The sequence below is a fragment of the Lipomyces tetrasporus genome (assembly GCF_029532465.1).
Source record: "Lipomyces tetrasporus strain NRRL Y-64009 chromosome Unknown POJ06scaffold_4, whole genome shotgun sequence".
Classification (NCBI taxonomy): Eukaryota; Fungi; Ascomycota; class Lipomycetes; order Lipomycetales; family Lipomycetaceae; genus Lipomyces; species Lipomyces tetrasporus.
The window spans coordinates 90,804-114,886 of record NW_026611599.1 but is presented as its reverse complement, the minus strand read 5'-3'; the positions used below and the strand labels follow the sequence as shown (position 1 = coordinate 114,886).

General features: G+C 48.4%; 6 protein-coding genes across 6 annotated transcripts; 1 reads left to right on the top strand and 5 right to left on the bottom strand.

Moving 5' to 3' along the window:
- Window positions 1–9: 9 nt before the first annotated feature.
- POJ06DRAFT_249689 (uncharacterized protein) lies at window positions 10–1,414 on the bottom strand. Its single transcript, XM_056187190.1, has one exon. It carries the CDS (start codon window positions 1,226–1,228, stop codon window positions 128–130), a length of 1,101 nt encoding a protein of 366 aa, XP_056044313.1. The 5' UTR covers window positions 1,229–1,414; the 3' UTR covers window positions 10–127.
- A 3,475-nt stretch (window positions 1,415–4,889) lies between these two features.
- Window positions 4,890–6,085, top strand: POJ06DRAFT_267032 (uncharacterized protein; the record flags this gene model as incomplete). The annotated part of the gene is made up of 2 exons (XM_056189203.1): window positions 4,890–5,271; window positions 5,325–6,085. 2 exons carry the CDS (start codon window positions 4,890–4,892, stop codon window positions 6,083–6,085), a joined length of 1,143 nt encoding a protein of 380 aa, XP_056044312.1.
- A 2,081-nt stretch (window positions 6,086–8,166) lies between these two features.
- POJ06DRAFT_83127 (fungal-specific transcription factor domain-containing protein) lies at window positions 8,167–11,050 on the bottom strand. Its single transcript, XM_056191629.1, has 4 exons — window positions 10,451–11,050; window positions 10,368–10,395; window positions 9,280–10,314; window positions 8,167–9,230 (listed from the first exon to the last, which is right to left on the bottom strand). The coding sequence occupies exons 1-4, from the start codon at window positions 10,693–10,695 to the stop codon at window positions 8,283–8,285; spliced, it is 2,256 nt and encodes a 751-aa protein (XP_056044311.1). The 5' UTR covers window positions 10,696–11,050; the 3' UTR covers window positions 8,167–8,282.
- A 1-nt stretch (window position 11,051) lies between these two features.
- Window positions 11,052–12,531, bottom strand: POJ06DRAFT_83078 (NADP-dependent oxidoreductase domain-containing protein). The gene has a single exon (XM_056191628.1). It carries the CDS (start codon window positions 12,284–12,286, stop codon window positions 11,327–11,329), a length of 960 nt encoding a protein of 319 aa, XP_056044310.1. The 5' UTR covers window positions 12,287–12,531; the 3' UTR covers window positions 11,052–11,326.
- A 601-nt stretch (window positions 12,532–13,132) lies between these two features.
- POJ06DRAFT_196054 (OPT oligopeptide transporter protein-domain-containing protein) lies at window positions 13,133–15,804 on the bottom strand (the record flags this gene model as incomplete). The annotated part of the gene is made up of 2 exons (XM_056185010.1): window positions 13,133–14,824; window positions 14,890–15,804. The coding sequence occupies 2 exons, from the start codon at window positions 15,802–15,804 to the stop codon at window positions 13,133–13,135; spliced, it is 2,607 nt and encodes an 868-aa protein (XP_056044309.1).
- Window positions 15,805–17,494: 1,690 nt separating this feature from the next.
- On the bottom strand, window positions 17,495–19,613 carry POJ06DRAFT_195826 (glycoside hydrolase superfamily; the record flags this gene model as incomplete). Its single annotated transcript, XM_056185003.1, has 2 exons — window positions 17,495–19,199; window positions 19,252–19,613. 2 exons carry the CDS (start codon window positions 19,611–19,613, stop codon window positions 17,495–17,497), a joined length of 2,067 nt encoding a protein of 688 aa, XP_056044308.1.
- Between the last annotated feature and the right edge of the window lie 4,470 nt (window positions 19,614–24,083).

The window sequence follows — 24,083 nt, the reverse complement described above, 5'->3', positions numbered from 1 at the left end:
CGCGGATTTTGAGAGCGCGAACGAGCGGCTCAGCCATAAATTTGAGTAAATATTCTTAAGCAAAAACTATTACGTTCCTGACCCATAACGCCGTTCCCTATAATACACAAATATCGAACAATATTGTCTACTTTCTATAGCCATCAAACTCCTTTTCCGCAAACCCAACCTCACCTCTGCGTTTCAGTATAAACCTTGCATCCAACCATTCTTCCATTTGCTGATAGTTCTTAGCCAACCTCAGATCTGCACGCTCCTGCTTAGTCAACAATCCCTGCGTCATCTCGACGATCAAGTACTGCGTGTTCTTGAACGGACTTCCATATTCCATCGCGTACGACCAAAACAGTTCGACCGCTTTCCACGGAGTGCGTTCGTACCCAGCAAACAGCGCCGGATTCTGTAAAAGCCCTCTGGCGGCCATAACTCCGTCTGCACCCGTAACTTGAACAATCTTCTTCGCATCTGCCGCTAGGAAGCAGTCGCCGTTAGCAACAACATACACTTCGCGGGGAACCGCCTCGCGCACCCGTCTGATCGCCTCAAGACTCGCCGGCACCGAATTTCGTTGCTTATGCAGCCGACCGTGCACAGTAATAATATCTGCTCCTGCCGCCGCGATCCGTTTGGCAAATTCAACGGTGCGGTCGAGGTCTGCGTGAATCCGGATCTTGACATCGAGAACGACGCTGCGGCCGAATTTCTCGCGCACCCCGCGCACCATCGATTCGACAGTCTCGATCCGGCCCATCAGGACCGCGCCTATTCCCTCCTGATTTTGTTCTTTGATCGGACAGCCGCAGTTTAGTCCCACTCCCGCGACATAAGCCTTGACAATGTCGGTCGCTTCTATCAAATCCTCGGCGTTCGGCGCGCCAAACTGGGCAACGACTGGGCCATCCAGGTCGCAGGTCGAAAAATCTGCCATGCGCGCGTACTTTGAATTTTTGAATTCGCGGGCGATCATCATGGGCGTGTAGGTGATGTCGACGGCGAAGTGGCGCTGCATGAGTAGACGGAAAGGAAGCCGGGTGTACCGCACCATCGGCGCGGCTATATATAGCGGCCTGTTCGCCGACCTTGCATTTGCAAATAATGAGAGGATATTTGTCTTGCATGGCTCGCCTGTTGGCGGTAGTGTCTCGGGATCGTCGACTGTGATGGCGCGAGGGAGAGGAGTTGAGGAGTCGTGTGTCACTGTCGCCGGAGGCTTGTGTTGCACGGTCATCGCCGTGAGAGCCACTCGAACGCGAGTTGCAGTATTTGCAAGCACGTCCGATATGCGTAGACCCAGCAATGTGAAATTAAATAACGCGGCGAGATACAAACAACGGTTTCTAACTTGCGGGTAGGGTAGTTTGGATCTCGAAACGTCAAAATTTCCATCCTACGTAAGCCGCACTGGACGGGACCGTGATGGCAACCAATTCGAGTAAGGGCTAGGGTAGCTATAAATATACCGGGAATGGTTAGACTGAGTACACATGACGTCAGAAGTGCGTGCGTGCGGCGCTTGTCTCATACTTAAGCTTACAGCCCAATAGAATTAGTTGGCTTTTAGTCCCGCCGATTCTAGGATCGAACTGGTAAATTTTGCATTCGGACAAGTCTGAAATTCTGCGCCGCCTGTTTGTGGGAAGTTGGCAATTCTGCCGGACATACTGGCGTTAGGCAAACCTGGCGAGCTCGTACTCGCAGACTGCAGTCCGAGTCATGCGCTCAGTGATCAAGTGAGGATCCTATCCGACGACTCTCTGACGTGATTAGTTTCTGTCTGGGTTTCGCGAGGCAATGATGAATCCAGCCGGAGCACGGGTTTGGGCACCCCATAAGCAGAGACTTATTTGTCTGGCTTCCTTTGCCTCGCACACTCTCTGTCGAACCGCGCCATTCATGATAACAGGTCTATATTAGGTCGGATGTCTTTGGACTGTGCCAAGTCTGCGGCAGGGGCCGAGCAGCTCGGCCGTTCCCACAACGGATCTCACGAGCTGGCGCGACCTAAACATAGCTGTCCAGTAAACTTTAAAGTAGCTAAACCTAATCTGAGTATCCGCCCGATAGGATTTAATCACGGCTTGACAATCCTTAGTAAGATTTAGATTATCGTCCAACAGTTTGACACATTAATCGATGACGTTCGCACATGGCATCCAGCTGAGTCGTGACTACGCTGTGAATGAAGTTTACATTGTTGGGATCTCTCGCCGACCCATATTTATCAAACGGCCGCATCTGGTAAGAACCTGAGTAGCAGGTGACATCACCTTTGATGCACGCACTCCACATTCGGCAGTGCTAAATCCTAGGACTGGCAGTCTCCGGAGTAGCGGTTTCCGCAATCAGGCACACTGTGAGGACAGGAGTGCCACAACCGGCACTAGTGAACGGCCATTTCGGCGATGTAGACGGTCCTCGCATTGCAGTGCGCAGGGGTTCCGCGTTTCATGACTTGCGGCTTTGAAACTTCAGCTCAGGGCGGGTTCGTCACTTGCAGATGACAGGTGACGTGATGTCATCTGTCTGTCATGTGTGCGTACGTCTGTAGTTTGTCTTGTGCTGGCCATTGTATGATCATGATCATCGATCGAGGTTCGCCAAAACCCGATAAAAGTTGGATAGCGATGAGCTGGCTGGCTTGTTGTTTCCTCTTCAGCGGAATTGTCGGACACCAGACTCAGTATGGCACGGCGGGGACAACGTACCGAGGACGGATTTTAGCTTGTAATCCAGGGCCCCGGATGCTTGTAGTTTGCCCAGCCCTACGCGCTAACCATGCCGGTATCTCGCAAATAGGCGCAACGAACGCACGCGCCGTCCGCTAAAAATAATCCCACCGCACGCCTCGTTAGTCCGGGAGAGTCCGGCAGCCCTTCAAGGCTCCAACCAACCAGCCCGCACAAAAAACAGCAGCTCTCGAGGGTGCGGATACGAGACGGGATACAAATCGTACACATCCGTCACCGGAATACAGTTTGCACGGCAGCATTGTTTTGTCCCTTGTCCATAGTTTCAACAAGGTTATCGTGCATCTCCAGTCTATAGTTTATTTTTTTTTGCTTAAGCAGCCTATTTACTCCAGAGAGGATTCCTACTCCGAGGGCGGAGGGCGCGAAGGGCGCCATTGGTGTCGTTCACAATGTCTCTGTCGCAGTTAATTTAATAAATCAAGTCAAGCCTCAGTCGAACCGATATTACAAGCAATTTGACCAAACACGCTATATGTCATGCTTCACGGGGTAGAGATATCATCGCAGCATTTTACGTCACAGGGGCGACAACATCCAAACTATCGGCCGACACCGAAACTCTAATGCACAGTTGCTCTCGACACTGGGAAATCTAAGCGAGCGGGTTAGATTGGTGCCTGCTCTTATCCCTGCTCGGCACAAGGAATGCGAAAAGTCTGTCCAAAATGGTGTATATAAACGCCGACTTGCGGGAGTCGGAGAGTACCTTGTGTGGGACTATCATGGTGACCTGAATGAGCCGCTGGTCACTGATAACAGGGCAAGTCACCCGATGACGAGCGCCCTAGGCTCGTGTTGTCTAAAAAAAATCGCGCTGGACCCGCCGACACTACTCAATCAGCTGTGTCTGTCCGGCTAGCCAATGCAAAATGCCAAATGCCTTAAAAGACATGCTAACGGTCTTGATAATTTATTTATTGTCGATAACACTACTGTCGCCTATTTATTTAAAAGACGCACATCGAAAACGTAGTGACAATAGATGACATAACCTTAGGGCGGAATGATTGCTAGCAAGGCTCTATCGATGAAGCTGGGGGAACCCAACCTACACGGCACTAGCTCACATGTATGATCTTGCGATCCACAACTACGGGCGAACACATGCATAAAATGTCATGCGCCGTGGAACGCATTAATTATGTCCGATTGAAAAAAATCTCACGATGCAAGAGGGCTGGGCGGCGGTTAGTAATCGATGACGGCCGACACATAATTTTAGTGTTCATGCACCTTGTCACGGGTCACCAAGTCTGCCGCCAGCCGCCTATGGCCTTGCCAATTCCGCGCTGCCGAGGTAGGCAAGTTAGTTAGTTGAGTCCGAGTTTCAGACATTTAAGCCATTGGCCCCTGGTGGCTGCTCCCCACGATGATGGTTGGCTGGATCTAGAGCGCTAGTCACTAGTGAGGTTGCCAGATTCGAAGCAAACTGTTGCTGTCTGGATCCCCTGTCCCATCGTCCCATCGTCCCACTAATATCTCACTTCTCACGATAACTTAGCAATTCTTTTCACTTTGAACAGACTATCGCGCGGAGTGGCGTCCTCGCAAGGCCGAAACTCGTACTCGGTGCGGTATCCGAATCACGCGTCTGGTTGCGACAGCGCATTAAACTCAAACTGCCTAAAATTAGCCTAGCCATGCAAACAAGGTTTTGCGCTGTCGCCCGGCCCAACGGTGTGATTGCCTAATTTGGCTGACTTATTTGACGCCATTGCCGTTTTGGGTCTTTTGTTTCGGATCATGATAATGATCCCATAGCAAGGAGCACTCGAGCTATCGTACTGTAAGACCTCCGTCTTGCCTATTAATTATATCCTGGAAACAAAACTAGCAACATACGCATGTCTGTAGGTCTTAGCGCGGACTATTGCGAGCGTAGGCAAGGCGCTAATGTTTGTCGCAACTGTGTGCTAGAAGCATCTAGCGCGGGTAACGGTGACTTGCGGCATCGCTTTTGGCGTACAGGTTACATGGGGACCGACCCAGGTTACGGCTCGTACCTCAGGCCTCACCTGCTCGTCTATCGCGAGAGAAAGAGTTATATATGCCTCTGCCTGGCCTATCTCCCCCGCCTGCCGGCTCCCACTTGCTATGTCCTATTCTCAATCTTGTTCGCCTGCCTGGTCCCGACATTCAATGGTCTCGCAGACTCCGGTTCCGACGCACCACACCCTCTTCTTCCGCATCAGGCTCTACCCGACCGCGTCGACGACGGAGAACAATGCCATCGTTCACACTCCAATCTTTTCTTGCACACTCTCCCGTACTACCGCTCTCCCCATTCTCTGTGGCGGTGCCCACGATCCGTTCTTGTCCCTGCTCAAACTGACCGACGGCGCTGGCGTTGCTCTCCTTATCGACGGCAAGGCCGTCCGAACCCGCGAGCAAATAAACCGACTTGTCGCGATCGGTCGGTTCGGCCGCAAACCAGGTGCGCTTCCTATCGGTAAAGACAGTGCGCTCAAACTGGTTGCCAGTACTAAGAAGCGGAAGATTCCCGTTTTTGATGTCCTTTACAGTGAGTAGCTTGACATTGTCAATATGCGGCGGCCATGCTGATTCTAAATCTAGTTGAGCGAGATGGCGAGGAAGAAGACGAAGATGTTACCGACATCCACGCCTCGCCGTCAGGGTCCTCATTGTCGTCCACATCTAGCACTTCCTCGACCCTGGCAGCGTCGCCGACCCAGACATCTTCAATTCTCAAGCGGCTTATTCGCCGTCCCAAGACCCAGCGACAGCTCTCGTCGGCGTACGCAGACATGGAAGGCGCGACTGTGCAGGACACGGAACTTCTCCTCCGTCGCGCGGGCTTGCACGTACCCAGATGTTTGCGTATGCAAGCGCGCGAACAACACGTCAAGTACGCTCGGTATCATTCCCGAGAGAAGGACGACGTCTCGCCCGATCGATCGTCGGTGTATTCGTCACGGTCCTATGCGTCGTCCGTATCTACGTCCTCGACGGGCTCGTTTGACGACCGCCGCCGCGCGATAGTTTTCTCGGTCGGTCCTGATGACGGCGATGAGCCTATATTTTGGGAAGACGAGAGAGAAGAATTGCCGGCTTATGCGCAACGGGTGCAGTATTACCACCCACAACAACAATCTGGCAAGCAAGGATACATCTTCCCCACATATCATAACGCTAATCCCCCGCCATACGTGAATTCCCTGCAGCAGCAGCAACAATGGTACCAGTACCAGTACCAGTACCTCCAGCAGCAGCAAGCCCAGCGAAGCCAGCAGGCCGGGCATCGCAAGGGTAGCTCGTTGTCGTCTCTGGACAATGGCCGGCGGTTAGCCCGGATATACGAGGAGGATGAAGAGTAGATTACAATCTGTATTTTTTAGCATAATTTTGGGGGTACTGTTCTGGGGCATTATTGTATTAATACGTGGACTATGCATGGCGTTCCGAGCACAAAAGCGTCGCACTTATTTTTGCTTTTGCTTTTTTGTTTTTGTCTGTGTTGCTGACAGGACGGGGATAATACTTAATATATAATGCTTAATAAATTCACGGAGCAATCGATAGATAGTCAATCGTGACCTACTTCAACCAGTATGTCTTTTGCGTCTAGATCGAAATGCATTGGCCCCACAATGTGGAAGCCACATGGCATGCACACGATCCTGCCATCTTGCAGCACAGGCCGGATTGAGTTGCCGACTCTACGCGCAGCCAATACACATCTTAACCGAACAATTAGCGAGAGCTGAGATCGGCGAACGGCGACGCGGGAATTCAGAATTACAGATGCTTGCTGCAGCACTTTTTCAACATCAACGGCAACCACTAACGCGGGTAACTGAAATTGGGAATGAACGTCAAGCAAGACCACGCGGAAGTGACGTTAGTCACGAGACGGCCACGGGCTAAAATTCTTATGGTACCAGACCCTTGGTGATTTCACAATGCCGAGGCAATGCCGAGATCGAAGCTCGAAGCGAGCAATATGCGAGATCGCCGAGTCCGCCCGGTCACTAATGAGTGGGTGACAAGTTATTCGATTACTAGAACGAGTTTGCGTGCAATGGCACAATAATTAGACAGTTTGACGATTGACGCCAGGTGTAAAATCTTGTCCTGGGACGTCCGTGTGATGGCTTTTTTGATGCCGCGCTTAGTATTATCTACAGAAAAAATTTGATTTGCTTAACAACTCGCCTTTTGGCCCGGAAGAAATATCTCGAATAATAGCCCTCCCCGATCATCGACGATTGTGCTGCCATTTCATTTTGTCAGAACGAATTGTCAGCTTGGCCTTCGTTCGCTTCAGAATTTAACTACTGAAACTTTGCAAACCGAGTCATTTGTGTCTCACGGCGTGGGGGCGTTGACAGCAGGCGGGCAAACAGGCACGTTGCCCTGCACAAATGCGACAGACCCGGCTCTCCCTGTACTTTGTAGTTGACACGACCACACGCAAGGACACGTATTTACTGCGCTTTGCCATTTACTTAGCATAATTTAATGCGAAGATTGAGTTATATACGGGCGTGAAGTTTTTTTTTCACTGCCGATTCTCCCGCACATTTTAGACTCAGGGGAACGACACCCGAGAACTTTAACTTTACGACGCCAGCCGCTGACAAGTGACAACCCGGAAATAAAAAAAATTCCGATCAAAGTGCCATCCTAATTCGTGACTATGTAGAGCTTGCGGGGCCTGCGCAGTTCTGAGCTAATGGGTTTGAGGAATTTACGGCAAGATCAAAAAGTAATAAAGCCATGTACGTCTCGCATTTTGAAAAAATTTCCAACGACTGTTAGTCAACGTACATATTGACTTAAACAAAGTGTCTCTATATCTACTATCACACGATCTATTCAACCCAGCCCCGGTCTAGTGAGATCTACAATATCACATCCTACCAAGCCTACTCAAATGTGCCAAAGTCTACCGACACGGTCGCGTCAGATCCCTGGAAGCGACTAGGCCAAATTCCCCAAAATATCTCCAAACATTAGAGTATCATCTAGTGCGAAGTCTTTGTTGCCGTTTGTATCCACCAGACTTACATGCTTCATGCCAACGTTTTGGGACGCGACATCAATACCAGACATTTCACAGTACGGCGGCAGCGGAAAACTTATCAGATACGGATTGTCAGACGACTTAATGACATAGCCAGGTGGCGTGTTGCTACTTGCAAATACCAAAGACGAGATCAAGTCATCCCGTCCGCCGTTAAAGCTTGACGTCGTGCTACCAATGTCAGGGCTAAGGCTACTTTCGGCGCTGTAATTTGCCATGTCGGCTTCTCCAAAAAAGTCGCCTTGCCACGACGTCATTTCGTAGAGTTGCTCCGCTGAGCCGTTCGAGGAAACTATCACTCCGGCTTCATCCGACAGTGACGGCGGAGAGATGAGCGTCGTTGGCGATTCATGATGAATTAATCCAACATTATTTGAACTCGGCGCATTCTCTGTTGTAGACGGATGTGCTACTATCGGCTCTGATTCAAGTTGCTTCAAATTCCTCCGGACTTGATGCCACAACTCCTACTATCAAATTAGTACTGTTCATCGTACGCACGCACGGACACTCACAGTGAGCGCGGAGACGTATCTTTTTGCCATATCATTTTGTGCTGCCAACATTCTTTCCATATGGCATAGCTTCTTCGCACATTGCAGAATCTCCTTTTTCTTTAACGAATTCGGATGTTGTGCAAGAAACACAAACATCACCGTCGCCGCAGAAAAATATATATATGAAATATACCAGTACGACCCCGAAAGATCTTTGAACCCGCGGATCCTAGCCACGCTAAGAGCTGCGTCTAAACACTTCTCCTGATGTCTCTGCTTTCGCAATGAAATGCCTACATTAGGCTTCGGCGATCCCTGACCTCCGACAGGGATGTTCAGTGAAGGTCTGTAGATCAAGATTAACGCATGCGCATGGGCAAGCCTCACGACGTCTAGTTGTCTAGAATATGGAAGCTTTAGCCCACCAGATGATCGCAATCGTAAAAAGGATGGCAGCTCTTCCACCCACTTGACCACCTTGTCCCCAAGCTCATCAATTACATCCTCCTGATTCTCTGGATCTACATCGGAATATAACCTTCGTAAGACCTGCCGAATAATCTTCGACAGTTTGGCGTGTGCAATGGGCGTGTACATCAAACTCGGCTCAGACTCTTCCTCATCCTGTTCGTCATCATCGGCTGGAGATGCGTGCAATGCCCGGCAGTCATCTGTCAGCGCAGGAAGCCCTACTGTAATATCTTCATCCGAAAACGTCAACGTTTTGCCAAGCATTGCACACATATACGAATCAAGCGTGTAAATAGCCCAGAATGCCCTCTTCCGGAGCTCTATGTACAGAATGTCATTAGACTTTGTGCTTGACGCCTTGCATCCGGAGTTGCGGCGGTTTAGATCCAGATTATTGGCAATATTCTTGACAGATGCTAGCAAGTCCCATGACGCTTTCACGCGAGATGTTGTGAGCAGATACTGACACTAAATATATTAGGTACAAGTTGTCAATGTAGAGCAACCGGTGACGTACCATGATAAATTGCGCTTGTAGGGTAGTCAGTCGATCAACTAACGATTGCTCCATGCGCAATTCTTTTTGGGCTATTAAGTAGAATTGCTCCGCCCTCCTCTGCAGCATACGCTTCTGCTTGCTACCGGGACGAACACCAACTGGAAATTGGCATCCCATCGCCCAGATGCTGAACAGCAACGCGCTAATACTCCTGTCCGTCAACAAACTCTGATTATTGGCGTTCTTCGAAGGGTTGGTAGTATTGCTGACACGAAGACCAGGTCGAGCTGCCTCGTCGTCACTAATATCAAACGGCTCGTCATCGGCATAAAATCCGCACTCAATCCAGTGCTCTACTGATGGTCGATGTAGTATCCGATACGTAGGGCTCGCATTGTCGAAATACCAAGCCACAAGCTGCATGGCAAACGTTTTCGATGGCAGGGACAGAATTTTGGCATCAATTTCACCTGCAGCCGATTCAGAAAACCAAAAACGTCCCGAAGTCCCCCTAGGTCGTCGTTGCCGATTATTTGTTCTTCTTGGGATGGCTGGCTCTGAGATGCTGTCGTTATGCCTTCCCATTTCGGCAGAAAATGTTGCATCGAGAACTCTAGCTGTGCCTTGTTCTTCCACAGAAGCGTGATAGGGTACATCATCGACATGCTTTATATGCGCCACCGATTCTACTGGTTTCTCTCTACCTGACTGGGTCAACTGAACTCTAGCAGTGTGTGAGTATAGCAAATTCGAACTCCCGCCCAAGAATGACTCGTGCAGCCGCTCCTCAGCATCCGGACTTCCTTCTCGACTAGCAACCAGGCTAGATGATGTATCGATCACCGCAGGGTCGCCCAGAGTATTGTCAAGATTGCTGATGACAGCCGTGGAAGCAGTCGCGTCGCTTAGTGGTACCATAGCGACTTGGCGCTCGTCGATATTTTGAGCCAGCGACATGGCCGAGGACGACAAATTAGGCGCTGGATACACGCCGCGTGTGTATTTTTCATTATATGCGCAATTTATCTTGTTGTTCACGCATCGCATGCATGGCTACTGCGGTTAGGAACTACTATTGACAATATACTTTTGCAGCCATAGCATACCAGTGTCCCATCACACTTAACTTTCCGCCTAACATTATATCTATTAGCGCCATTCTAGGCCATCAACACATCACAGAGCTTACCTTTTGCAAGCGTCACAGGCGCGAGTACTATTCTTCCTAATTTTCTTGCATGCGGTAGTCTCTGTCCTCTCGCTCTCATCTTGTGACTGTCTTTTCTCGGCATATTGCCTCTTAAGTCGTCTGGGATTGGCTTCTGACTCAGTGACAGATACCGAGCTCAGCTTGGAAACACTATGAGCAGTTTGAGAAGGCGATTGCTCACACCATTCGCGGGAATCAATTTCAGTAGCTAGACTAGACAACATTGCTGCTCAACAGTCGAGGGGTAATCGATCCTACTGTCACGATCGAATTCAAACCATCTCTCCATCAGTAACTTGAAGCCAGAAATACTGAGAGGCAGTGCGCAAGACGTCTCGGGGCGGGGTACGTTGAGTACACTGACGATCTCAAATTGCGGGGTATTTCGGACCGTCGCCGATCTCTCGAGGGGGTTAAGTATATTCGAACTAATGCCGACGGCCCGCCTTGCATACCGTTCATCTCCCCAACTCTAAATAACACTACCACAGGTTATCAATTAAAATGTAACCATGCTGCGTTTGTTAGTCGGCTTGAGTTTATAGTAATCGCAAAGATTCTTTGGTCAACTTGAAAATTGGAAGAAGTTATCCAAGCGATTTATAAAGGCCACATTCTCAATTCCACCAACCATTCTATAACTGGCAATAGAGCTGCCTTATTAGGAATAGTACAAACTTCCAGTAACTTATACATATGGCGGTAAGTTAATTATAAATTATCGCACCGGAGAAAGTTCTTACATCATAGACACGAATTAGATGCTACCAACCGCAATTTTGAACAATTACAACGCACTCTAAATAATTCAAACCCCGGCCGCTAATACCAACACTATGACACATACATAGCGAATTACTGTTTGTTCTTAATGGCCCATTCCTTCGCTGCTTTCTTGACAAACTCGTCTCCAGCTTCTTCGAAGATATCTGAGCCCCAGTGTGCTGGAAAGTTAAACCGCTTGTGACACTCCAAGTCGTTCAGCTGCTCGAATTCCTTCTCCGGGAGAACAAAATCCTGGAAGTTCAGCTCAATTCTCGACTTGGTAACACTCTTGGGCAGGACCACTTGCCCACGCTGGACACCCCAGCTGACGAGCACTTGACCGGGGTTGACACCTAGCCGGTCAGCGATCTCGTGAACCTTGGGATCGTCGACCGTTCGTGGTTCACCGGTCGTATTGTTGCCAAGCGGGGAGTAAGCCTCAACCAAGATGCCGTGCTTTTTGCAAAACTCGAAGAGTTCGGCTTGCTGCAGATAGGGATGGGCTTCAATCTGGTTGACAGACGGAACGACAGTGCAATTGTCAAGAATCTCTTGCAGCCTACGGATATTGAAGTTGGAGACCCCGATAGATTTGACCTTGCCAGTTGAAAGCAGCTTTTCCAAGCCCTTGTAAGTGTCGACATAAGAGACCGAATCGAGCTCAAATACGCCGTCCTTGTCAAGCGGGAACCACTCGTCACCTGGGCGGAAAGCAACGGGCCAGTGCATGATGTAAAGATCAAGATAGTCAATTCCAAGATCGCGCAGCGTTTTGTCGAGGGCCGCTTCGATGTCCTCGGGGCGATGCTTGGAATTCCACAGCTTGGAAGTAACAAAAATCTCTTCTCGTGGGATGCCACTGTTTTTGATTCCCAGGCCGACCTCAGTTTCGTTTCGGTAGATCGCAGCGGCGTCAATGTGACGGTATCCGACCCGAAGTGCGGTCTCGACGGCGTGCTCGACTTCGTGAGGTTTGGCCTGCCATGTTCCAAATCCGACTGCTGGAATCGAATGGCCAGAGTTAAGAATAAAGGATCGGTTCAACGACATGGTAACAGCTAAGAGGGGTAGCGACGATCAGGCTGGAGGACTAAGGATGCAGAAATCACTAGACTGATGACGGCGACGAACCATTATTTATGTAAATAGCCGAGATCTTCAATAGCCGAGACGCTGCTAGCCTTACCCAGCGGACAGGGATGGAAAGTCCGTCTGCGTCTAACATCATTCCCGAAATCGGTATGGGAGGAATTAGCTTAGTGGTGTGGCTGAATTATCGCCGCTCGGAAAAAACTCCGCATTGTGCAAACTCCAGGAAAACTTCCCCCGGCCCACTTCTGCCCGACGGTTGCCTAATAACGTTCGGGCGACAATTTCTCAACACTCTCATGAAAGGTGAGGAAAATAGTTACCCTGTCAGTGTCTGCCGGTCTGAGCACGTTATGTCACTGCCTCTGGCTGTCCGTTCTAAGCACGGAAAAGGCTACATTCAGAAGATCGAATTGCAAATCTAAACAAGCATACTCGCAGCCATAGTGTACTAAAACGTGCTCCATAATAAAGCTGGTTTTGCAAATTTGAAATTTCCCCATCTATTTACTAATAAACATGTACCACATATACATTCCGTGATAACACCAGTGTGGAAGGCGGGGATAACAAAATGGTCAAACACACCTCGACTAGATTTTTGACCTTCCATAAAAGTATACATGTAACTTGGTAATATCAGCAATGCCTTATTCTCCGTTGGAAATCTACTGACATTATATCACCTCGTAACTAAACATATCGTATAAATCAAGCTCAAGTAATCTAATGATGATAATTCAGGTACGCCAGTAGTCCCGCAATTTGTCGTAGATTTGCCTTTACAGACACGACCAACGAGCGAAGCTACTGCCATGAACCCACTGGCGGCCCAAATCCTCCGTCTGGAACTTTAAGCAACGTCGCTATACCGGCGCCATCTACACCCTTGGTTTGGACCGTCGTGCCCCACCATTTTAATTGTATGCCGGTGTATTGGAGCGCGAAGAAAATTAGGATACCGCTAAATGCCATCCCCGCTGTGAGACCCGATGACAAAATATAGTTGTACTTGGTCCACCACATGAGGTACCGATGTCGGATATAATACATGAAAATAAAGGAGAAATAAATGCCCGGCGTAAAGTAGGAAAGATTGTAGGTAGCGCCATAACGTGTAATTCCTGACAGGATAACCACTGGATGAACGTACTTGAGGTACTTGGTGTAACGGCGACGCAAAGCCCAAAACCCGATGCCAACGACCGCGCCAACAAGAAAGCCGTACTTCAATGCGGGATAAATTACATCGTAAGTTCGATGCGGCCCAATAACGCCAAGCAGGAGTGTGTTGGAGTAGAGCTGGTTTGGGAATGTGCACACCAAGCGAGCTGACTGTGTGCTCGTGCAGAGGTCTGGAGTGTTGTTGATCAGCCAGGATATTGCGCTCGTGGTTACAAAGCATTGCAACAGCGTCGCGGTCATCTGCGCTCGGAAAACAGCTCGAGGGGGCATTCGAGCGTAGTGAGCCAATTTCTGATCACCAATGAAGGTCTCGGCCTGTTCGTCAGTGTTGTAGCCAAACACGCGGCAAATCAGTGACGCCATAGCGTTACCCTGAACCATGTAGCCTGCAATGATGACAGTTAGGGTGTCGCCAGGAATCAAATATCCTGTGGTCGAATAGATAACCGTGGTTGGAATAACTAGTGCGATGCTGACCAATATCACAACGACGACTGCCCAGACAGGGGTGTTTGTCGGATACCCAACGATAGCACCGACTCCAACACAGAATGCAATAATCAAGGTAGCGATAAACCACCAGTCAGGTACCTCCTTATACATGCGCATAGTTCGGGAGAACGGGTCATCAAACATGTCATAGTTGGACAGGTTGCGATCCTTGAGACTGCGATAGAAGCCCTTGCACGCGTCTCTGATTGTCTTCCACTCGTTTAACATAATATAGCAGAAAGCGCAAGTGTATAATGCATAATAAGCGCCAAGCATCGTCATGTTGCCTGCACCGATATAGACTTGAGAGTAGTTTTGATACTTTTCGGCGTCAAAATCATGGTTACTGATAATCTTGGTGAGATTATACTTTGCACCGGTACGATCATATACATTACTGTTGTTCGGTGGGAAATATGCAGTGTACTTATAGTTGGACCAATACAGACCGATGATGACGAACGCTCCGATCCAAACACCTATATATTTGTTGAGCGCAGAGAAGAATGGCAACACGAGAGGTGTGGTGTAATTGATGACCGACCAATCGAACGTCGTCCAGGGATTGATCCCAAGCCCCATCTTCGAACCGGTGATGAAGGCCAGATTCTTGTTCTTTGGCGCGATCCAAGTCATCCAGTTGAAAGTCGATAGAGCTGTAAAGAGATAATCCGGAACAAAGAAGTACAAGAACATTGCAATGAAACTAATCCAGAAAAGTTTGTATTTAGAGATAGTCCACCCATTGATGTTCTGCCTAGTTTCAGGTAGTAGCAGTGCCCTGTTAAGCTGTAGAATTGGAAGCACAGTCGGCCAAACTGCCTTGGACTAGTTAGCATGCAGCAACGGCTATTCAAGTAAAGTGTTAAATAACGTGGAAATTCTACCTTTGTGGGATACACGACATAGCGACGCATGACACCGGCAAGACCGAAACCGAAGAATTGAGTGACAAATGCCATTAGAAAAAGAAAGCCATACTGAACCCATTGGTTATCAAAAAATATTCCCAAGCGCATGACGAGACCATAGTGGAAGAAATTTGTGCTCCCCCCGCCAACATTTGTCATAATAGTGACAAACATTTGTTCTTTAAATGTCCAAGGTCCCGGATTTAACGCTAGTTTCCGGCCAAAGACATTGATAGTCCATTTCGGGAGCGCTTTGGCGATAAATTTTCCCGAGGGGTATATCAGAACCTGAAGGACCGTTGCATTAAGTGTGATAGAAGGCTGACGCTCGGAGTACATTTGATTAATAAACGACGCACAGCATACCCAGAATATACCGACTGCATAGGCACGGAACGTCTCGCATGGCATCGATGGATCATCTGTGGGTCGTACAACGGCACGTACTTCAGGATATGGGGAGTGGAACTTAAGCAGCGCTGCCTGAAGTCGAGTCTCAAGTTGGTAGTAATAAGACTCCAGGCCACTATTTTGCTCGCCTTGCACAAGGACCTTGATACGCTGCATCATAGTATCCGGAAAGATCACGTCCTCCTTGTAATACTCCGCCGCCTCCTCCAATATTGTCAATGATTCAGCAAGAGTCAACGACCGCATTTTGTCCAGAATATAATCTGGTTCCTCATCAAGAATATCGCGCAAATTTTCCACTGTGCCAATAAACGCATACATCTTCTCTTTCTCCGCACCTGAATATATAATTTCATCTTTTCCGTCAATGTCCGATTCAGTTGTGACATATGCGTCCTTCTTTTCGCTTGCAGAATCACTGCCATCGATGGAGTTCACCGTGGTCTCTAGGACAGCGGCCTGCGTCTCGTACTCAGCCATCTAAGTTACGTTAGGTTCTGTAGACAACAATTCCTTACCCAGCGAATAAATTAGCCAATCTGAAGTGAATCGTCGTTCAAAGCTTCGAATGAGAGGCGCACAAAGTTACCTTCAACCGTCAAGAGGACGTCAAATAGGTCAATGGATATCAAGAAGATCAATACACCCAATTGAACTCCTAAAATTAAGTCCTCGGACCTTGAACGTCAATGCTTTGCGCTTTCGGCTGATGGGACTGAGATGAGAATGCTGCCGAAGGAGTCGACAATATATAGGATTGCCCAATCCAACCCCAAGGTAAGAGTGGGACCGGAAATTCTAAAGAAGCGGTATAACATCTGTGGCACCTAGCAAACGCCGTATACGCGATTTAGTGGGCTCGTCTGACATTGTGAAGCCGGACCGATAAGAACAGGCTCAGACTCCCGAGTACTAAGTGGTCCGCGCTTTAAGCTTGCGCAGCTCCAGGATTTAAGGGACAAACCGTAATTGTATAATCAAACCAATAACCACTGAGCAAGCCAGAGACTAACATGAAGTCTCGGCCAGCAGCTGAATCCTGAAGCTCGAAATGTCGACAATGCGGCCTGTGATACGGCCTGTGGTCGCAGCAGATTGTCATTGGTGATTGAAACGGTCTGTGAGATAATCGCACACATGCCAGCAAAATGCAAGTGGCGGCGTGCGCCGTCGGCCTCGAAATGCGCCGATACAGGCCAGCATTTCGTGAACAGGACTGTAGGGTTCGCCACGTGAGCGTTGACATGCATTCCGCTGAGTGCTGACGCAGTAGTATGTCTGCCGGCCAGATTGGTCCCTGCCAGGACGCCATAAACACTTGGAAGGAGAACCCCAAGAACTCTTATCGGGCCGGCTACTCGCCCGGCTTGAGTGCCAATAAACTCTCTCCGTCAATCCTTGCCGCCTCCCCGCTGCCTACTCCCGATCCTGTAGCCCCAGTCCATGCTGAATCGCCTGATTCATTTTTGCTTTTATGCGGCAGCAGTGGGTGTGGCTCTGACTATATTGGCCCCTCAAGGATCGACCGTACTTCATGGAAGATCGACAAGAGCCTGGCGATAAGCGAATAAAGTTGCGCGCAAATTTATCGGAGCGGCGCGCGGAGGACGAGCGTCTTTATCGTTAACTCAATGATATCTCCATCGGAGAGTTTGTGGGAATGACAGGCTCCAGTGAGCCATTCTACGGCGTTACATGCGAATTGGACCTTATCTGCATAAATGTGGTTGGCACCCTCTTGTCAGTGGGTTAAACACTAAATAGGGTTAGTTCCCCCGTTTGTTTGAGACAGCGATGAGCCTGGTGGTCTGTCTTACCCCCGCAACACTGTATACTTAATTATCAAGGTGTTCAATTCACTGAAACGAATATTTTCTTTTGGTTCTCCATAGAGTACTAGTGCATACATCGGCGCGGATGTTACGGTGTGGGACCGCCCTCTTCGAATGACTCTAGACAGCACTGGTCCCTTTGACTTTTAAAGAGGACGCGGCATTTTGATGCGCTTCCCCCAGAATTGCCGCATACGCTCGATGAACCAACGTTGTCTTCTCCAAATGGTGGGATCTCTATTTTACAGTCTCTATAGTGAATACTGATGCTGGATATACAACCGATAGAATCACATTACAGATTTGTAGTTAGGCATGGTTGTCCTTGAAACGAGGTCCTAGCCTGGCCTGTCAGTGCCATTTATGCTTCTGCTCCTGGCACCGATAAAGTCAACGAGATCAAAGAAACTCTTCTTGTACTTCCTCTCCTGCGTCGTACGATTGACGAATTGGAGACCGAACTGCGCCCTGTAATCTCCAAATTCCCAGTTGTCCATGAAGCTCCATGCCAGCGCTCCCATCACGTTCACGCCGTCATTATATATGGATTTGAGCATCTCACTCGTGTAGCTCAGGTAATATGTACTCCTTGGCGTGTCAAACAGTTGATCTGGCAACTCTTTGTCTGCCTCTCCAAACACGGGGAATCCAAATTCACTGATAAGAATTGGCTTCTTGAACGTGTTCCAAATGTAGAACAGGAAAGAGCGCAGATAGGTTGGAGTCGTGTAGACGTAGGACTGAGAGCGATATCCTACATTCCAGCCATTGACTGTCGCGGTCTCTTGGACCACACAATACGGAAACAGAGGATCGGAGGCGTTCATGGCACAGTCGCCAACGCTGTTGGGGGCTTCGGACACAACAGTGACTGTATATGGATCGATTCCAAAGAAGTCCGATGTGCCACGAATATACGCCAAATCCGTCTTGGACAATGGATTGGCGCCAGGAAGGGTGCTCAGAATTGAACCTGGATATTGCTGACCCAAGAAGATAGGATTGCTGAAAACACTTAGTTGTATCTCCTGAAACCTGGTTGCCGCGGCAACATCGCCTCTATTATTGGGATTCTTGGGAATAGCAAAGTTGTTGTTAAATTTGATACCAATTTTGCCAGTAGCCTTAAGGTCATCGTGATAGAAATGATAGAGCTGAGCGTGTGCCTTGATGACATTGTCAATACCCTGGAAGTTGAATGAGTAGAGCCAGGGTTCATTAATGGTGACCCAGATAGGTACTCGGTCGGAGAAGTGCGTGAGGACGATCTTACCGTAGTTGACGAAAGCGTCCACGAACGAGCTATTTTGGTAACCTGCATTATTATATCCTATATCAGGCTTGGCTGTGATGTTGTCATCTGCCACAAACATCCATGGAGAGTCGAAGTGAAGCAACGTGACTATTGGGAGCATTCCTGCATCAAGAACGGTGGCGATCAAGTCGTCGTAGTGGGTAATTCCCGGCTTGTTGACAGGAGATCCCGGAAGCACGAATGGCAGGATTCGCGTCCAGGGGATACTGAAACTGTAGTATTTCACGCCCATCGCGGCCAGCCGCTCTATATCTTGCTTGTAGAGGTAGTAATTCTCATTCGTGATATAATCCTTTGGATTCGGGCTCTCAATGAGATTCTCCAACAACGTTGGTGTACGGCCCTCCATGCCGACTGCACCTTCGATTTGCGCGGCTGATCCTACAACGCCGAATACAAAATTGTCCGGGAACTGATAGCAGTCCGTCGGCCCGAAATAATCTCGAGGGGGCAAGACCAGCTCGGTGGATGGCACTGGCACTGGGCTGACCGTAGTTGTGTAGATTCCTATTTCGGTGTAGTTAATAATGTCGGCCTGCATCCACAGAGAAGACCAGGAAGCCTGGCCATAAGGATCCGCGGTATCAGTTGCTGTGATACTCGTTTCATTTGGCAGCCAGTTGCCCCAACTGCTTGTAGATAGGCTCATTGAGAGATGCTGGACAGCGTTTGTATATGCAGGACCATACGTCCGAGTCGTCGTCGGAGATGGCACCGAAGAGGCGACCCTAAAGCGCTGTCAGCTATTGAACAAACACGTGCTATAATTTTGGTACACACCGAACGGTGTCACGCAGCGTATAGGCGAAACGTTGCTGCCGATAATTTGGAAACGCTGTGATGGTCGCGCAGTCTGGACGGGTAGTATAGCCAACCGTGGGAACATATATTTCCTGCGCAATCGCCACTGCGACTAGAAAGATGGCCGTAAAGAATGACAGATGGATGTCAATCCCTGTTATACCTGTAATTCGTTTATAACAAGGACGACTGATCGTGCAGGGCGAGAATCGCAGATCTGTATAAATGGGCGCGTCGACTCCAACAGCTATACTAGAGACATCGTTGTCGCAGATTGACCTCGGATCGAGAGCCTCTGCTGTGGCGCTCGTGTTATTTTGGGTTGTCTGTCTGGAAGCCATTTTAATATTACGGACTGTTCAGGTATGGACTTAGACTTTGAGGGGTGCGAAAATGGTTACTTCTCCTCTGGGATGGCGTAGCATCGCCTTTTCTATATTCCCCTCAAAATTTATCTACTTGGTATCTTAACCAGTAGAACAGACAGACAGGCCTCCAGCTTGCATCTCACTGGCGTCAGTTCATGCAGACTGTCTATCACCTTGTCATTGTTTCTTATCACACTATGACTGGGTTAGGAAGGACATGGCGATCCTTAACCTCTGACGTCACGAGGTTCAGCTTCATGTAACCATCGATAGTAACAAGGGCATCCGTGGATCACCCAACCAGAACCGGACGAAGAGAGCCTAGACAGACATATTAATCAGGGCCACGGTTATAAAGGCTGGCATCACCTTTGTATGAGACTCGGTAACGGCGCGTGGGGTCATACTCCACCTGGATTATGATTTTATTTCCAAATAGAACTAGAGCTACTTCTCCGAAGCCCTGCAGCGCCCGACAATTATAACAAGTGCGGATCTCTCATCACAAAGTGCTGTTATCTGATAGAGTCAGCCAGCGAGCAGGGGAGGCGTAGGACCACTTCAGCGACGATTGCTACATAAAGTTTCAGAACCGTCATGAGCCGCATGGCGATGCTGTTCAGGTCGCCCCCGACTTTGTATGGCAGATGAGTCTGAACCACCCCCTCAGGCCATTTAAACACGCAACAGTTTGCTGAGGCGACAAGCTATGTGGTGTGGGGTCTGTCATCGAGTAACGAGTTGAACTGCCCCTTAGCCCTCAACCTTAATTCCCCTTTGCCCGACTTTGTCTACAACTGCGACGCATTCTCGTTAGACCTCTTTCGCTTGCTAGAAAGCTCCGTATCTTTCTTAAATTTTTTTTTTTTTTTTTTTTTTTTTGGCAATACGGTTTCTGAAGTTCAGCTATACGAGTGCTCTAAATGTGATCATCAGATCATGCAGCTTTCGACACAAATACAAAGCTCACCAAACAAAATCTCTGTTTTATTTGTGCTCAAAAGGGAAACTTGAGTGCTGCTTGTCCCAGAGTACAAAAATAGCGAAGACCCAGTAATCTTGGACGCAAAACTGGGTCAAGGAAAGGCGTCCCTGGAAGTTGAAGTGAAAGTTTCGAACAAGGGGGCGAGCTGATTCTGTCGTCGGCGCAGATCGACTCGGGGGCGTCGCATAGCTTTGAGGTGGATACGATTACGGTACCGTCAATATTTTATACTATTCGTAAAGTTAATCGCGAAAATGAGAACCTAATCGTAATGTAATCGTATAGTCTACGACAAAATCGTATGGTAATCGTATAGTAATCGTATTCCTATTTAGGTATGGCGTGAAAAATTAAGATGGTATCGAAGTGCGCATTCATCAAACCGGTTTCCAACTTTACTCGCAGATCACTACTCAAGAGTTGAATGGTAATTTTGTGCTATTTTATCTCTCTTTATTTGTTTGTCCTCTACGTGTGCATTTCAGAGCAGATAATGAAAGTCACGTGCCTGACTATACGATTTTTTGCGAGTAACCAAGCTCAGCGCTCGTATAGTTAATCGTAAAATATTATATGGACTCGTATAGTAATCGTATTGGACTTTACGAATACGAATAACGACTAATCGCAAATCGTATCCACCTCTAGTTGTAATATAGCTTTGTACATTCAAGCCTTGTCCCGTCCAGTCCGTCCTCGTTACGCAGATAGCTTCGTCGATGAAAGATACCTGCAACAAATGAACTGGACTACTCGAACAAAAGCCTATAGCCTACAAGACACAATACCCCTCTCTTCTGAATGGCGGTATTTTCTCTGTAGCCGATCTTAAAGAAATAAAGATTTGCATATACTGATGAATATAACAGTACATAAGAAAATACAGTCATCACTACACTCTTTAGAGTAGGGACCTACTAGCATACGGCTCTAGCGTGGAATATGATACCTTAACGGCATCACTGCGCAGGTGATCTCTAGCAAGTCATTTTTACCGGCCGTCGCCAGAGGAATGATAGTGGGGTAAGTAGGTACCTGAGTCAGGGATACTCTAAACTCTAATCAGGATAGTCGATGGCTCTAATCATACGGCTATCACTGTACTGCGCACTCACTTGGTGAGGTCCAGCCCGTCAGCTCACCATCACTAGTGTCAAGTATCCCACCGTAGAGGTCACCTAGTCACCTAGAGTGACGGCCGTTGACTTGGTGCAAACTATAGAGCGTACACTTTACTATTACAGTTGTCATTTTAACACCCCGTACAACTGTGTACTCAGTTGTCATTTAGATAGTAAATAGTGTGCGTTGTTCGCAAGGCGATTTTGTAAAAAAATGTAGACACTTATATGGAAAGATAAGAAGTTAGATTACTATGGAGAACTTAAAAAGTATCACAGACGAATTAAGTGTGTGACCCATTCAATACTTTACGTGATATGTGTAGTTCCCTGTAATAGTCACTTAGTCTCATTATAACTTGTCAACCACAATAAAGAAGATAAAGATCATTTTGCTTGTTGTTTGCAACCTGTGAAGGTACAACGTCAACATGAAGCAGGTATCTTAAGTGTTCGGAGGTTGGACCCGGCAAGCCTTTCGTAAATAGATCAGCTACCACTTCTTTCGTCGGACAGTACTTCACTTCTAGTTCACGTGATGTCACGTGTTCCCTTGTTATACACTATATCAATATGCTTGACCTGCTCGTGATGAACAGGATTGTTAACCATAGCAATGCAGCTCTGATTATCTTCAAGAATGACACTAGGCTGGGATTGAGGATAGGATAGCTCCCCCCAGAAACTTGCGCAAATTAATTCCCTCTTAAGAGGTGTTACTGAGAGCAACATACTCTGCCTCAGCAGTGGAGCGTGCGACAGACTTTTGACGTGCCGGCTTCCAGCTAAACAACCCAGTGGGGAGTAGAAAAGCATAGCTAAGGGTATTTCTCTTTGTATCAGCACAGCCGGCCCAGTCTGAATCACTGTAGCCAAGGATAGCCATAGTGTTATGTCCTGGACAGGGCTATCACGTTGATAGACCAAGCCGTGATGTGAAGTGTGGCGAAGATAGCGGAAAATCCGTTTAACGGCAACCCAGTGTGCCCATCCTGGATCTTGCATATACCGACTCACCATGCAAACGGCAGTAGCAATATCCGGACGGGTGTGGGTAGCTGCGTAGATAAGACTACCAACAGCATTGCTGTACGGAATCTTCTTCATCATCGCACGCTCTGTTTCGTCTTTCGGGTACTGGTCAACGCTGAGCTTATTAGTAGGATCAAGACTGAAGAGGCGTGCTAATCGGATGCCATGCCATACCTGTCAAGCATGTTTTGAATATAACGTACTTGGGACAAGAAGAGCGAACGTGTCGAGCGATTGTATCCAACTTCGATACCTATGTAATACGTTAATTGATCCATATCAGTCATATGAAAGCGACGTCCAAGTCTTGACTTAAGCTGATCCAGCGTTGGCCCTAGATCAGCAGCAATGAGCAGATCATCCACATAAACAACGAGGATGACCATATCCCTTGCAGAAGGTTGCCGCAGAACACGCACCAGTCTGACTCGAGGCGATGAAAGCCTTCTTCTTTGAGAACTGTAGTGAGTGTGTGATTCCAGCATCGTGGGGCCTGCTTGAAACCGTACAGACTTCGAGAAAGTCGACATACATATCCCGCCTGTTCTTTCAAATGTCGCATGTAAATCAGTTCATCGACCTTTCCGGTTTTTACGTCCAGTTGATGAATGAACATGCGACGTTGCACAGCGATGACAAGAACCAGAGAATGGAGCTTGCACGTGCAACTGGTACAAACATTTCGTCGTAGTCAGAGTCACGCCCTTGTGAGAAGCCTTGGGCGACCAGGCGAGCCTTGTAACGATCAAGAGTGCCATCCGCTCTTTTCTTGATGCGAAAAACCCAACGGCAGCCAATGGGTTTGGCGTGTGCAGGTAGATCAATCGTTCGAACTAGAGTCCAAGTATTATGTTCCTTTAAGGAATCCAGTTCTTCTCGACACGCCGCTTACCACTGATCAGCATCAGGACGAGCAAGAGCCTGCTTCATTGTCTGTGGATCGGGCATCACCAGATCGACTGCATTGCCTTCCCCAAGAACGCGTTCGGGTTGTTGAAAGATGGGGATGACGACTCTGAAGTTGGGCTGTGGACGAGGGGGGGGGGGAGATATCCTCATAGCGGGCGCACGACCGAGGATTACTCGATTAAGCTGGTTTAGCCAAGACGCGAGTCTTAGAGCGCGTGTTATGCGGAGATTGTGCAGGCATTGGGTGCAAGCTCGCATCTGTGTCAATATTAGCTTCATTATGCTCATCAGGACGGGAAAGCCGAGGGGTTTGAGCGTTAGCGGGGATTAAGCGAATAAGATCCTTGTAGAAGCGCAATTCGTCGAAAGTGACATTGCGAGACACAAACAACTGTC